This window comes from Mauremys mutica, chromosome 16, assembly GCF_020497125.1.
Source record: "Mauremys mutica isolate MM-2020 ecotype Southern chromosome 16, ASM2049712v1, whole genome shotgun sequence".
Classification (NCBI taxonomy): domain Eukaryota; kingdom Metazoa; phylum Chordata; order Testudines; family Geoemydidae; genus Mauremys; species Mauremys mutica.
The window spans coordinates 6,061,617-6,077,517 of NC_059087.1; the positions used below are offsets into that span (position 1 = coordinate 6,061,617).

General features: G+C 48.2%; 1 protein-coding gene across 9 annotated transcripts in view; it reads right to left on the bottom strand.

Annotated features, from left to right (window-relative positions):
* CUX2 (cut like homeobox 2) overlaps positions 1–15,901 on the bottom strand; it is a 223,194-nt gene that overhangs the window by 86,791 nt on the left and 120,502 nt on the right. For 6 of the 9 annotated variants that reach the window (XM_044989885.1, XM_044989891.1, XM_044989890.1 and 3 more), the window contains exon 2: positions 471–581. The exons of 1 other annotated variant lie outside the window; for it this stretch is intronic. In XM_044989885.1, the coding sequence (XP_044845820.1) occupies positions 471–581 (111 nt within the window). Of the gene's footprint in view, positions 1–470; positions 582–1,112; positions 1,196–15,901 lie in introns of those variants that run through there. 2 more of the 9 variants (XM_044989887.1, XM_044989883.1) reach the window with 2 other exon arrangements.

Below are 15,901 nucleotides of genomic sequence, written 5' to 3' on the forward strand. Positions count from 1 at the left end.
AGGGGGGGGGGGGAAATCTTAACAGTCAAACTGACTAAAATAAAATGTATTTTAGAAAAAAATAAAAATGTGCCTACCCCATCTGGGCTGAGAGCTGGATGCCAGGATCTCAGCTCCGAACGCTTAACACTTGCTTTTTATAAACCAAAAGTTCTGTTAATGGAAATGCTTTCGGGCCCGATTCTGAGCGGTGCTGCAAAGCACTGAGCTCCCCTCAACACCGATCGAGGGGGAGCAGAACCTGTTCAGCATCTCCCAGGATCAGCCCCTTTAAATACAATGGAGCCATCAGAGGCAGTAAGAATAAGCAATAAAGAAAACCCAAAGGTTAGAGACTATAATTTGTCTTTGTGGCTAATTAGCTTCCTTTCTTGTTAGTCACTTATGTCTACGGTTTTCAAAATCTAGTTTGAACAGAGGAAAATATGCCGTCCTACTGAGTTAATTCTATAACAGCAAATATACTGTACCTCAGGTACATTTTTCTTAAATTCCCGGCTGAGTTCAATTAAATGTTTATGAGAATGTTCACTCTCTTCCTGCCGAGCAGCCAGTTCTGAAGCAACAGAATTAAGCTCCTTCTGGAACAAAACAAAACAAAAACAAAAAAGAAAGAAAGAAAAAAGATGTTTTTGATGCATTTTTTTAAACTGTACACATCATTCTCCCAAGCATTTCATTTTCCTCCCTTACAAAGCCAAGACCTGCAATATCGACAAGGAGGTTGCATGAATAATTGAAGAAACTATGTATTCAATGCAAAATAAAATAAACTAAAATAAAAGCGAGATAATCAAGAAACTCAGCTCATCAATTTTCTCCCCCCCCCACCCTTTCACTCCCAAAAGGAACAGTGACATAAGCTCCACAGTAACTGCAAAAAAAACATCACCGTGGTAGTGTCAAAATAGTAAAGTGCAGCATATTGTATTGCCAGATTTTATTCTAAGCTCGCTTTGTTGCCAGATTCCATATATCAGCAGAGAGGGAAGAAGTCCAACTATGACTTACTTATGCTTAAGTGTTCATAAATATGCCTTTTAAGATATATATGGCTTTTTAATTTCAGCAGAATTTGGAAAAATGGAGGTGCCGATATTAAGTAAACTGACCTTTTGGGTATCCCGCAGTAAATCATGCACAGTTCACTTCAAGTGCAGGGAAATGTTTCATTAAAGAATTATGGATTCAGATCAAGCTGGTTTTGAAGAACACTAACCTGCGTGTGTGAAACCGCAATCAGATGCAGGATTTAAAATGGCATTTAAAAAAAAAAAATCACCCTCCAAGCCAACAGATATAGGCTGGGGGAGAAGGGGATAATACATTATGCACAGCCGCATTTGTTAGGCCTGTATTTTTCATCGCACCCTCCTTCTCTTCTTGACTTTAGTGTTTGCAAATTTCACAAGGGGAGCGCGTGGCCCCATTAGCAGTCATGGAATTCATTCCCTAGTGTGCCCGTGTGCTCCGCTGTCTGTTTGCACCACAGGGGGGCGGTCCCCTGGCTGGCAAGTCAGGCTGTGGTACAGCATACCCTGGGACTCCAGGAGCACCGATCAAATCCTACTTTGTCAAGACCCAGCGCCGTAACTGACATACGCGTTCACACTTATTACAAACATGCAAGTACATGCTGGAAATAATTTGGAGGAAAGTGCTATGTATTGGCGCTAAAGGAATTAGTGGGAGTAGCCGTTACATTGATAGTCACTTATACCCGTATGGAAGCATTGAGCTGTGCATGCCGGCTAACTGGAAAGGCCGGCCTCCAGGTAATGAAACATGGTGACGATTAGGTAGAAATAACACGGTGCACTTACCACCCGGATCCCAAAGCGCTTTACAGAACTGGGGAACTAGCATGATCCCAATTCGACAATTAAGTGTCTTGTCCCAGAGCAATTCAGTGGCAGATCCAGGCAGAAAACCCAGATTTTCCATCATTCTGTCCCAAGCTCTAACCACAACATCTAATCACACCTCCTCTCTTCCAGTATTTCTCCCCCCACCCCCAAATCACGAAATACACAGTAATTATCTGACTCCTATCAGGTGAGACCAGTAAAAATTTATACCAGTGCCATAAACCTCGGCAAAACGTAGAGGCCTTTGTCTGATACAGGAATACAGTAAGAGTATATATTCCAGCCATCAAAACCTCATTAGAATTTATCTGTTAACACAGAGTCTAATTACCACCCTTCAGTCTAAGGGAAGAGACACAAACCGTAAAATGTAAGAGGGGAAAGATTCTATTAATTGCTTTTTGATAAATCGGAGGCTGAAGCGCTGGTGTCAGAGGGTCAGAACATATCCGCGTTAGTCTCAGATTGTTCCTCCATCTCCCAGCGCTGCTTTAAAAAGGAAATGTCCCAATGGGATGAACTGTACATGCAGCCCGCTCTGCCCACCAGGGACTGAAGCTGCAGTTCACTGCTTGGAAAGGAAAATGCTACAGCAGGACCTCATTAACCTGCAGGTATTCGAATCACAGCGAGCGTGGCCAGGAGCCCTAGGTGCAGCCAGGAGCCCAAGCCTACGCACACTGGCAGCACAGAGGAACCCTGGCTGCTGCTCCACATCACAGGTGGAATAAAGGCCTCGGAGGGGCTGCCAAGTTCGGTTCCAGCAGGTCTGGGGAGGAAAGACTCTACATATGCCATGTGGTGCAGTACACAGGGAACCTGCCGGGGAATCAGGAGACCAGGTTTCTGTTCCTAGCTCTGCTACTGACTCACTGTGGGGCTTTGAACACATCCTGTCACTTTTCTGAGCCTCAGCTTCCCCATCTATAAAGCGTGGATCATGCCGAGACCCTCAGCTGCAACGTGGTGTGTAGGTTTTACTGTTCTATCCCCCCGATCAGGTTCTGCAGAGCTCCCCACCCACGGCCCTGCTGGAGAAATACACCTTCACTCCCAGCCTCCAGGACCTGGCAATGGGCCTCCCTGGTGCTCGGCCCCCACGGGGATGAGTGCGGCCGAGGAGCCTGAGCAGCAGAGTCACCCATGAGCATTTCCGGGGCTCCACTGTCCGCAGCAGAAATAACCTCAGTGAGCACAATTGAACTTACTCTGGGGGCTGCTCAGCCGCTCCCCAGCACTCTGCCCTGCCCTCTGACAGGGGATGACATCAATTGAGGCCTTCTTCGAGCCCCGCCAGGGCCCTCCTGGGCAGCCGCACCCCCCCTGCGGCCGTCATGTGGGCGATGGGCTCAGGAGACAAATCTTTCAAGTAAACTCGTTCTGCAGAAAGCGATAACCTACCCACGCGAAAGCCACTGGCTGCAGGGCAAGGGGCTGGCTAGTTTCTGATCTCATGGTCAACCGGTTACTGAATGTCTCAGTGTGTAACTAGGAGGCAGGAGTTGAGATAACAGCCATTAACTGTATCAGCATTCGGCCCGTACATGTATCAAATTCTGGCCAAGACTGGGCTTCCCTGGATAAGGCCAGAATTCAGACAAGAGACCACTCAGTAAGCAGAGGAGAACCCCTCTGCCAGCCTGAATATACAGCACTGTCACCTCCCCCACAGCCCCCATCTGATCTTCTGGGGGACACGCTTACACAAACTGTGTCATTTGTGCCAACCCTTCCATTCCGATAGGCTCCTCTGATTAATGGCACATCAGACACAGACACACGGGAGCCTCCAAGCAGCCCGTTCTGAATAATAAACATCCCACTTTCCACTAACACAACAGCGTCCACAGGGTCAGACAGGCTACGTCCTCAAGCCACACGCCAACAAACGGACAACTTGGGAAGGGATTTGAGTCACCGAGAACGGACACCCACAATGACCGCGACACCTGCTAGGGAGCCCAGCAAGCAGAGCTGAAACTACAAGCTCCGTCCTGCTCTTCTTCACCTCAACAGGAGCTTTTGCCACTGACTTCTGACAGGGGCAGGGGCCGCAGAGACGTGCCCATGACTTCAGTTCCAAAAAGCACTGATCCAACATGGAAACTTGGCTCCAAGCCCCACCTGAACTCAACCCTTTGAGGGGTTAGAAAAAAATCCCATTAACTTTTTATTCATTCCATATTTTATTTATACATCCATTGCGCACACACACGGAACATACAGCGCAGCCCCACACCGCCTGTCCAGGTTGGTGAGAAAAGCAACGAGATAACGATCGGCTGGTATATCCTCCCACAACGGGACCAGGAAGTACTGGAAATCCCATGAGGACACCTGCTGCCACAGCATTTCCATCCTGACATGGGGATGAAAACACCCCAGGTAAGTACTGATATGAAGCACCGGAGGCCGGACTGCTGCACTCCTTGAACCCCGAGATGGGAGGCCATTTTAACCTAACATTTTAAGGAGGGTGTCTGGTCTGGCAGCTAGAGCTATGGACAAGGAGTCAGGCCTCCTGTTTGTATTCCCACCTCTGCCAGTGAGTCGCTGGGGTCTTGGGCAGGAGACTAACATCTGGGCCTCAGCTATTCAGTCTGTGAAATGGGGTTAACAACAGAACCATACAAATGTAGGGCTGGAAGGGACACTGAATGGTCAACGAGTCCAGCTCCTTGCGCTGAGGCAGGACCAAGGAAATAGAGACCTACCCTGACAGGTGTTTGCCGAAACTGTTCTTAAAAACCTCCAAGCCTGTTCCAGAGCTTAACTCTCCTTATAGTTAGAACGTTTCCCCCAAGAGCTAACCTAAATCTCCCTTGCTGTAGATGAAGCTCATCACTTCTTGTTCGGCCTTCAGTGGACATGGAGAGCAACTGATCACCATGGTCCTCTCTACAGCAGCCCTTCACAGATGTGAAAACTTCGCAATAGTTACCTGCCCTGTAGGGGATGTGATGCGCAGTTGACTCACTAGGCATTCACCCATTCAAAGAGAAGCAGGTCAGTGTTCTCGCACTGACTGCTCCGATATGCTTCTCTGACTCTTAACTGGCTCCTTGGGCTTAGGCAGTGCAGGATTTTCCTGAGCACAGCAGGTCTCCAACGTTAAACAGTAATGAGTCAGGCCACCAAAAATCATGTGTCTGACGTTCCCCACACAATTCTGCGCTGGGCACAGCAAACAGCCATTACGTCAACTGTCCCTGGAGATGAATCTGCCAGAGCAACTGGGAAGGGGCCACCGCACCGGGAGGAATTAGGCCCAGAGCACGAGAGATCACACAGCACAAGCTGGGAATAGAACCCAGGACGCAAACTCTGCTCCCTTACCCCAGTGGAAATGCAGAGTCGCTCCCCCAATGTCAGTGGAGTCGTTCCCAATTCCAACGTCACTGAGAGCAGCACATGGCCCGGAATCGCCCTCCTCAACCTCCTACACCTCTTTACAAGCCTCTCCTTGTTCCTGCATGTGGCACAGGGAAGGGATCCGTCCACGTGAGGCAGAGAGGGAAATGGCCGACTCTGCTTGCGCGGCTGCAGCGGGAAGCGGCCACAGAGGAAGAGGGCCTGCCCGGTTTGTGAAGCAGGGCAGAACAAGACAGATTGCCGTGCACAAGACGGATTGCGGTGCACACGGGCGCACGGTAGACGGGGTGTTAGACAGGCCGGGTTACAGAAGCTATCAATCATTTCCTACATATTATGTAAATTTCTGATGCTAAAGATGTATGGAGTCAATTATCAGGGGTCACTGCTGGGTGTGAAATTCATACAATGAAGCTCTCTTGGTCTCAAATGAATTTGAGCGAGATTGCAAGCTTACTGCCTTTTATTGGACAATATAAATATTTCACTGTTATATAAAAAATATTGGAGAGAAAGCAGATAAAACTAAATCCTGTGTGTATACAGAGAAACAGGGAGTGAAAAATGGCAGTCAGCATCTTTTTAACGGCCTTTTGGTGCGTTACAGGAATACTGGTTGTGAAGCAGGTTTTAGTGTAGGTTTCACGATGGTACAGTAGCAGCCTGTGTTTCTAACACAGGGAAAGATCTGGGTTTGGAAAGCAACCTGAGAGGTCCAAGCTCTCTGGAAACACAAGTCTGTTCTCAGCTACACCAGAGTAAATCGAGAGCAACGGGCATCGGCGTAAAAGCTGTGCCAATGCATGGAAGCAAAGCCAGAGAGCAACAGGCTCCTGTGTTTAATTTTGAGCCGCTTTGTTGCGTGTCTTGTTCTAACTGTCACTTTCTGGCCATGACAGAGATCAAAGAGTGAAATGATGAAATGTACATGGAAACCCATTTCTCGTAGACTTGTCCAGGGCTTTCCGTGACACGCAGTACTTAGTCAAAGGCTTCGGTGTAATCATTAGCCAATAAATCACAGCCACGCTTGTTTCTTGTACTCCCTTGTTTAATAACTTAATAAAAGCTAAAGAACAGTAAATACAGTACTAGCCTCCTAACACAAGCACTGCCTGGTGGGTTTGGTTTTGTGCACAGTAACATTTCCAAACAGTTTAGGAAGATTATAAATAAGAACAGAACAGCCAGACAGGCCCTGAGATAAAAAACCTAGGACAGTCCAGAGCCAAACCTAAATGCTCCAGCCAGAATCCTTCTGTTTGCTGGCTGTCAAAGTGACCTCTCAGATCGGGGTACCAGCATACGTGGCGCTGGCGCCATATGCCGAGCTCCCACTGTGTCAGTGGGGGCCGCGTGTGCGGTGCGGGTGATAGGTCCTGGGGATGAGTCTGTAGTAGGGATGAATGGGCAGCAGAACAGCTGTCCCTCAAACTGAGACTCACTGTAACGCCAACGATCTCCCATGTGTGGCATGCAGTGCCTGTCATCCCCAGGTGTTTTACAAGCTTTCCTATCAGACTGTACAAACCGCGAGAGGGGAATCGCTTCCGCCAGCGCTGAAACGCAGCCACCTCCACGGTACAACTTGTCAGGAAACCAGAGGCCCTTTGCCACAGTTAAATACATCCCTTTATTTCTGCTAAGCACCAATTCTCTGCCTGATCGGCCCCACCTCCAAACTGGAGCCTCCCCACTGGCAGCAAACCGTAGGACTGGCCTGTGCTTTCTGGCCATGCCAACAGAAAAGAGAGGCCTCTGGATGAGGAAAGGAAGCCAATCACACTTCTAATGAGCTGAGCTGAGCACATATAAATTGACATCAGAATCACAGAGCTTCCACTTGGCCTCGACTGCCCATTCAGAGTCAGCCCTTTGGAGAACTGGGAGCGAGGTTCTATGAATCCCAGGAGACAGGCTCCAACGTCACGCGATGAACCTCTTCCTCCCCGGCTTCGCACCTCAGGGAGTCATCTGACCCCAGGCACCTCTGCCTTGGGAGCACGCTACACCCTCTGTATTCAGACGAGAGGCTCGTACTCAGTATGCCCAGAGCTTTAAGGACGTGCTTCCATTCCATTGACTTCAATGCAAGCTAAGCACACGCTTAAATTGAAGTGTGTTCTTAAGAGCTTTGCTGAAAGGGGGCCTTTCCGACCACGAGGTGGAAGGTGGTGGCCCTTGGTACTTGCTGGCTATTTGATTTGCGTATGTTAGCCTCAAGGCAACACTATGCTGGGAAAGGGGAGCCACGCAGCAGGCCTGAATTAACACAAGGTCAGGCTGGGGGTTATCTGCAGGTCCCATGATTACTGGGGGCCCCCCATCCCCAAAGGGAAATGATAGGATAGTGCTGCCCGCGCTCCGCACCCCAGCAGTGAAGGGAGTACACTGGCACCATACACTGGTTAGAGAGGGTTGCAAAATATGCCTCTGAGTTTCCAATGCCCCCAGCACTTCTGATCCACCTCTCGGCCACCTTCTCTTGCTGACAGCTGAGCTGCCAAGCACAACTGGTCGCAGAGCCACTCTCTGGCCTGGTAACACAAACTCATTCCAGGTGTAACTCCCACATTTGGCCCAATGTGACATGTCCACAGTATAGGTCCCACTGTTTAGAATCCCACCTGCAAACGGAACCCCGTTAGCATAACCAGGGTTTGACAGGCTCCACATGTCCAGATGGCAGCATTCCACCCAGAAGCACAAACTCGTGTCTGGCATGTTGAGCTGTCCACACCCGCTGCATGCTTGCAGCAGTGCATTCTGGGAAAACCCAGGCCACTGTCTCACATTGTACCGGCTGCTGAGGCCACAGACAGAGAGTTGTGGGGGTTTAGGAGGGGGCCGAGCACTTTGGGATGGCCATCTCCACAGATGTCTGGGAGACAGGTTTGGCTCGTGTTGTGCATTGAGCATGGAGGGGCTCTATCAGGGCCCAATCCCACGCAGGGCTGCACGGCCAGTCACTAGCAGCCCAAAACTTTGGGCAGACCAAGTACGTGGCAATGGAAGGTCCTGTATGCAATGGAAGCAGGCTGGAGTTGTAGCATATCTAGAGACCAAACCGTGCCCTTGTAACTAGACTGGATTGACCATTACTTTGTGGGCTAGCCAGCTCATTTCACAGGAGGTAGGTAGCATGGACAACTGAGGTTCTTCCATTCAAAAATTCCACTTTAAAAACAGATGAGAAATACTACTAGTCTTTGTCCTCCAAGCCCGGCTCACAACATCCCTTAGCTATGATCCAAATTCAGCTCTGTCCCCCACAAACCGGCTGATCTCAAGTTTGTGACAGTCAGGTACTAGTGTCCAGAAAGGTGGAGTCACTAACTGAATAAAAAAATACCCTTTAAACTGCAGAAATTAATCTGCCATGACCTGAAACCTTCTGTGCTACATTCCTCGTCTGGGATCTTACCAGTTCTTAGCCTGGGCCCACTGCCCTTTAGCATCTGAGCATCACTCGACTCTAGCAAGCTGCAAATGATCAATTCCAGATACATTTTCCTGATAGTTTTCCTGACTTATTCCTCTGTTAGCATATCTGTCCTCATTTGCAGTCTCATGTACTAGCATAGGACATTCTTATTTCATGTTCACCAATACATCAACCATTCTCTGCTACAATAAAAAGAAAAAACCTTTAAGAATCAATACCCCTCTCTCTACCTATATTTATTAAAAACTTTAGCATCAATACTAATGTTTAAATCCCCACCAAGCTGAGTTGAATTACCTATAAACTGTACCCACCACCACGAGGACTTCCTTTCTATCGGCAGGAAATAAAAGTGATAAGCAGAGGTACTTCAATAACAATGCTAACCAAATGAATTCAAGAACAGACGACTGAATGACACAACCAGATGGGGGGTTTATTTCGGTTTGGTGGCACAGGTTTACTTTATGTTATTTTTACAGACAACCCTTTTTTTTCCCTCCAATGTTTTTAAGAGTGAAAGCACCAACTAGAAACGAATCCCCGTGCAGGCAAAAGTACTTAGATAGTCAGGGCTCTGTTCTCCCCTACATCTTTGCTCAGCATGGGTGGGCAGGGAACATTAGTTACAACAGCCATGGGACTGCTCTAAATTTACAGTAGCAGAGAATCAACATAACAGCTCCACTCCACCTACACTGGCCTTCTCTGCCAGTTCTGTGCCAGCTGGGAGTTCCTCTTTGCAAGGGGAATTTGCCACTGGCCATTCCCTCCCACTTTGCAATACCTGAGCAGCACAATTTGCACTGGACAATCTGGACTAGAGAAGAACAACTGGGTGCAGTCAAAGAGATGCCATAATTTGCACCCCCAATTCTGCAGTCCCGATCAGTTAAAACTGCACAGTTAGATACTTGGTGGTGGCCTATTTAAAAATGTGATCCCTAAGGTTATCTAGGTCCTCTCTTTTCCTCCCAGGGGAGCAATGTGTTTTCTAGTGTTCTGTCCAGTCTATGCTCAAATGTCTTGGCAGATGCAGCCGCCATTATTTTCCTTGGGAGGCTATAATCTAAAAAAGACGGTCCTTTCCCAAAGAGCTTACAGTCAACGTGTACGACAAGAGACAACAGCTGGATACAGACAGATGGAGGAGTGCAAGAAAACAATGAGACTATGCTGGGCAGCATTACAGGTGGTGGTCTCAGCACTCCAGCCGCCTAACCCTCACCAAGTTTATCAGCTTCCGGTATTAAAACAAATAGAAAAAAGCAGCCTCCCCTCTCCCCCACCCCCCCGACAAGGTGACAACCCATAGCCCCCCATCCAGCATGAGCACAAGTTGGGACTTTCCAAAACGCTTAGCTTGGTTTCATTGACTCCCATGGGAACAGAACTAGGGTAACGCTAAGCGCTTTGGAAAATCCCACCCTGCACTGTTACTAGACAGAGCTGGATGGGAAATGATTTTGCGAAAAATTCACTTTTTCAACAAAGAACCCCAAACCCAAACATTGTAGGTCACCAACCCCCCCACCAATAATAAATAAAACAAAACATCTAATGGGGGGGGGGTAAAAAAAACCCCACGAAATTTTCTGTTGGTGAAAGTTTCAATCTAACTGAAAAGCCATTTTCCAGTGTCAATTTGTTTGGATGGGAAAATTTTGATCGGTTCTATTAGCCAAGCAGCAGCGAAGCTGAAAACTCAAAGCGGATCCCAGCCAGCCAGCAAATGAAGGGATAGAAAGGAAACACTGGAGCTGAGAAGTTTCCCAGGCACTGGAATCTCCAAGGCCACTTGAAATTCCTTCTATTCTAGGCTCATTCCCTTCCCCCATCTCTCAGGCGGTTGGTTTGTGGACTCATTTCACAGGTGGTGGGATCGGTGCTCCAGTTACCTCGGGAGGGCCAGGTGCAGCTTCACTCAGGTCAATGCAAAGGCTCCCGCTCACTTCAGTGGGAGCTGGATCAGAGGGCTCTAATCTGGGATCAAACCACCAAACTGTGTCTTTTAAGGTTTCAGATAAAACTAAACCCAGTGGTTTTCGGTGCCCACCCTGCTACTGCAGAAGCCTATGGGATCCTGCCAGGGACAGAATTGGTGCCCTTTGCTACTCCATACAAGCCATTTCCTCTCCGTCAAAAGCAAAAGCCACATTACAGGCATTACGAAAAGGCTTCTGGCTCACCCCCCGCATCCTCCTATTTTGATACACCCCCATAATTAGCTTTGCTTGTGTTCTGGGGTAGATGCCCATCATCAAGGTAAAAATGGAGACCTCAAGCCCCTTCTCCACCAGCCCACAAACACTAAAGGCCAGCGTCATACCCAGTCCCCTGAGGAAGAGGGAAATAACCGTGTGCCGCACCCCATTAAGGCACCACTTACTGGCTGAGCAGGAAGCAGTGCTGGCCAGCAGCCCAACCCAGCCAAAGGAAAGACATTGGGTACATCAGAAGGTGGCAGCGGGGAGCAGGTACATGGGCGCAAGAGAAGAGAGGGGGGAAATTATGATGGTGAGAAAACCAGGATTCGTACATTATAAGCGGTTCTGGGACTGTCGCTTTCAAATGTTCTCGGTTTTCAGACATGGCATGAATCCTAATATTTTGGGGACCGCAGAGAATTATTGGAATGTGAATCTATTAGTATTTCAGGACCCGAATAAATATCAGGCAGCAGAAGTCACTCCATAGCTGATGCATTCACTTATGGCTGGAACGAAGGACCAGGAACCAAGCACATAGGGAAAAAACAGTAACAGCAGCAGTCAAAAGAGACTTCATTTTATCTGACAGACATGAACCACTCCCTACTCTCCCTGTGAAATGAAGAGTTTGTTGGGCCCAATTTTGCTATCAGTCGTACCCATGAAATCCAGTTGGCTCCAATGGGCATAACTGAGAATAGATTTAATTTCCCCTTATTCACCTGATGTTGCTTTCCAGGTTGTGCTTTATAAAGTGAATTAAGAGTTTGTGGTCCAAACGCTGATCGCTTTCCCATCCAATGATTTCAGTGGAGTTATTCCAGATTTACACCCGTTAGCCAGGAATTAAAACCTGCCCTTTCTTGCTGAAAATTTGTCAAGTTCATTTTGTATCCCACCTCCCACATTTAAGCGAAACAGAAATGCAAGAAGAATCAGAGTCCTTGAAAAAAGTATAGCAGCTTCTTAATTCCTGCGGTGCATTTGCTATCGATAACTTTTGCCAGGCCCTGCCACCGATCAGCTCAGGCCAATCTCCAGATTTGTCTCGCCTGGTGAGAAGAATCAGCAGGCTACGATGTGCCTGTTCATTCAGAACCTTGTGAAACAAATAATCTTAGCTCAAACTGTGCTGAAACATAAGCGATATGATCTTACAATCTAAAATGGAATCTAGGTTTACAGTGCTTTATCAAAACGGCTGTAATGGGATCTCTAAGAGGGCTGAGATTTGAGACACGCGTTGGATTTCCATTCCAGAGGAGATACGAAAAGGCAGTGTTTCAAAAATATCAAGCAATGCTAGCTAACGTATTATACAGATAGCCGCCCCCGGGGGACTCCCCACAGAAATGAACGAACGTACAGTTGGCAGCCACGGCTCACGCACTATAAAACAGTCACTCAGTATTTTGCAGGCCCTTGTGTTTTGCTGCCTTGCTCTTCTTTACATGGCAGGCACATTGGGAGGTCAAAACACCAGGCAGAATACACATGGCTTCAGCAGCTGGCTACTTTGCGTAGCAATTACACCTGTGTAGAGTCAGCCCGAGGCACTACCATTCCGATCGGGTGGCGTTCTACATCCACGCTGCACCGGTGTCAGGGACGACACAGGACGCAACCCAGCGTGGAATCAGGCTCCTTGGATGATGCCGTCCAAGAGGACAGCACCTCAAGCCAAAAGGTTAAAATGAGGCCCAACCCAGTGCCCACTGGAGTCAAAGGGAGTCTTTCCATTAGAACAGAGGTACCCCCAAGTCCTTAGCGGAGATGGGCGTCTTTGGTTAGCTTTGGGCAATGGGATAACATATCGGTTTGATTTGCACCCGGGAACCCTATACAAAATCATCAATTCCACTGATGGCATCACATCTGAAGGACCCACTGGCCTCAGCCCAACGTCCCTGCAAACAGACCAGACCCAATGATCTCATTTCCACGGACGCAGCTGGCCGCTCCCATGAATTAAAGCCCTGTTTCCCGTTCCTGCGGATAACACGCTATTCTGCTTCCTAAGCTATCGGCTGCTCTTTCTGCCTGGAATGCCGCACCTTGGGTCCACCCACCACAGATTCCTCCCATCATTTAGCCCTCTTTATTATTAGATCTATTACAGCAGCTCCCGACGACAGAGCTGTAATGATGATGGGAGTGTTCAAGGGCTGCATTTACAGAATAATATTCATTACCATATTCATTCAGTGTTTATCTCGCAGATGTACGGATCTGTTACAATGGAGAAAAAAGAGAATTTGGAATTTGTGCTCAAAAGATATTCAAATTAGTTAATCAAGAGTCCTATTATTACGTGTCTCATGTACCAGCAGCAACTATCCATGGAGATAATTGATCAGCTGCTAATAACTGATTACACTGCAGCAAGTGTTTTCTTATCCCTTTTCCTGCCATGTTTAAAGATATTTTATAAATTTCTAATTATTGTAAATTGTTTCTCCTTTTGAAAACAACTTACCATAGTCGCAATCCATCAGTTTTCCAAAAAAATCTCGCTCTCTCCCCAAAATGATGTTCGGAAAGGGTATGGTGCTTTCACTTTACTGGACAGAGCAGCAGAGAGGGAAGCGAGTGGGAATCAGGAGAGCTGGGTTCTATCCCCAGCACTGCCACTTAGATACCACTGTGCCGTGCCTCAGTTTACCCATTTGTAAAATGAGGATAATGCAACTTTCCCACTTTTGTAAGTGCTTTGAGATAAGGCTGGACGGCCTGATTGTCATTTACATAAAGACTCCTTCCTACTGCTCTGGCAGCATGAAGGAGCTTGTATGCCCACTTTAAGGCATCTTTGCATTGTCAGAGAGCTATCAAGTAGCCTCAGTGTTAATGAGAATCAGGCCTTAACACTGCTATACCTTTTAAATACAATTGCTGCATATTTTATACAGCCCAAATCTGGCTGGATTTTCATGGGGGACAGCAAAAGGCACCTGCCTGACTCCAGGACAAGCCCCTGCCAAATTTCAAGTTCACACTTCAAGCCATAGCGCTCTCCGAAAATGAATGTCTAGAACGGAAAGTGTTAGGTGAATATAGGGGACCACTGTTGCTCCCCCAATAATACAGGGCACTTCTGTATATTGAACAATATCCACTCGCACTCCTAAAGCAACGCAGGCTGCAGGCCCAGCTCAGGTTCCCAAGCCCTTCAATTGGTGCTTTGTTCCAGCTGCCCCCAGATTTCGATTCCTCCTTCCTCCCAGAGAAATCATCATCCCAGGTAAAACTGGAAAGAAAAAGAAGTGGGGGAGGAGGAGAACAGAGAGCTGCCTGGAGAGACCGAGGGCAACTTTTACAGAGCATTGCCTGGGGCTTTAGCAATGCAGCTCCCATTGCTTTTCAAGGGAGCTGCACACTTCCGACCCTATGCAGAGCTCTGACCCTTTATCCTGATGGGACCTGGGGGGACAGAACTCTTTAGGAGGTGGCAGCGCGTGTTAAAGAGCTGTTGCTCCTTGGCGTGGGCTGGAGGAAGCTGCTCCCGGAGCTCATCTCCTGGCAGCGTTTTGTGCTACTCTCCTTGGTTTCTAGCATGCAGGTATTTGCAACACTTTCCCGCTACCCGCCGCTGCAGCTGCGGGCATTCCAAGGGACACAGGGCAGCACGTCTCAGCTCTGTTTGCCTCCTGGGGCACGTGCCAGCTCCCTCAAGGACATCAGGAATGCTGAGCTACCACGATAACAGCGGCCATATGCATTCCTTGGAGTGAGAGAGAGAGAATGTCCACCAGGTTTCCATGAGGAGATCCCACCAACTCATTCTATTAGGCATGGGGTTTGCTCCATCCCCCCACCACATGAAGCAGCCAGAGGGTTCACCTCCCTCACCCCCACTAAACCTGAAGCCCTGGAGACAGCAAAGGAGGCCCATCTCCCCCGATAACTCCCTCCCATGCAGCCCTCTCAAGAAGGGGAATCCACCCTCCTGGAGGAGGCTGACACGTCAAGAAATATTTTGCCTGGCAACGGGTCAGCTTTGTTTCACACCAGGTAATCCTGGGGCGCGAGGGGTAAAATGCCATGCAGGGTCCCCTCCCAAAGCACAGGACACCTGTGGAGAAACTCTGGTGAGATTGGGCAGCTGGGGAGGGCATGACACAGAGTCAACATGCTCCCCATTCGGCACCTCCCTTGACCCCAGAAGTTCTGCCAGGATTCCCCAGCCTGCCTTGCTCCTGTTAGCAAATGATACAATCGAGCCTGGAGTTTTCCCGGGCTCATACCCAAAGAGGCGGGGACACAAATGTTCTGGGGGACACTTCCATTCCCACCAAGTAACAATGAAAGGCCCCAATTCTACAAGCACTTGCTACCAGGCAAAGTGCTTCCTGCTGTGAATAGCTCACTCTCCATGGCAGAACATGCAATGCCTGGATCGGCCACAAAGGTAAGGTAAAATTATGGGCCTACATTACTTTTGATCCTGTTGGCAAGAAATTAAGGAATCTGTCTTTATGCACCATTTCACCACGGCCTGGGGAGAGAAAATCTGGCAAACGTTTGTCAAAACGCACGGAGTAAACCCCATTTTTACAGGTGCCTGAGAAAACTGCAGCAGCTAAGGCTCAGAATGGATCCCAAACAATATTTTTAAAAGTGATGTGGCGCTCAAAAGGGAAGTAATAAAATTGCTCAAGCTTAGATCGCTCTGTCTTACCCAGCCATGCCTCTTGACAAGGCGCAGCCTGGTGGTGGGGGTCATTTTCTTAGAATGGAGTCTCTGGCCACTGAACCAGGAAGAAATAAATAAAACAGCAGTATATAACAGGACTCTTGACAACTGTAAGACATCCATTCCTAAAGACACTGGCATCTGAGGTCAGATCTATGCTTAGGACAGTGCTAAATAAGATTCAGCTTTGCTTCTGCATATTTTACAGATGAACGCTGTTGCAGTTTGACAGAAGTAGTTACGAGGCTCAAAGCCAACCAGGACTTTAAATTCAGCTACCAGCAGCCAAGCAGCCATTCAGAACTATTTCTGG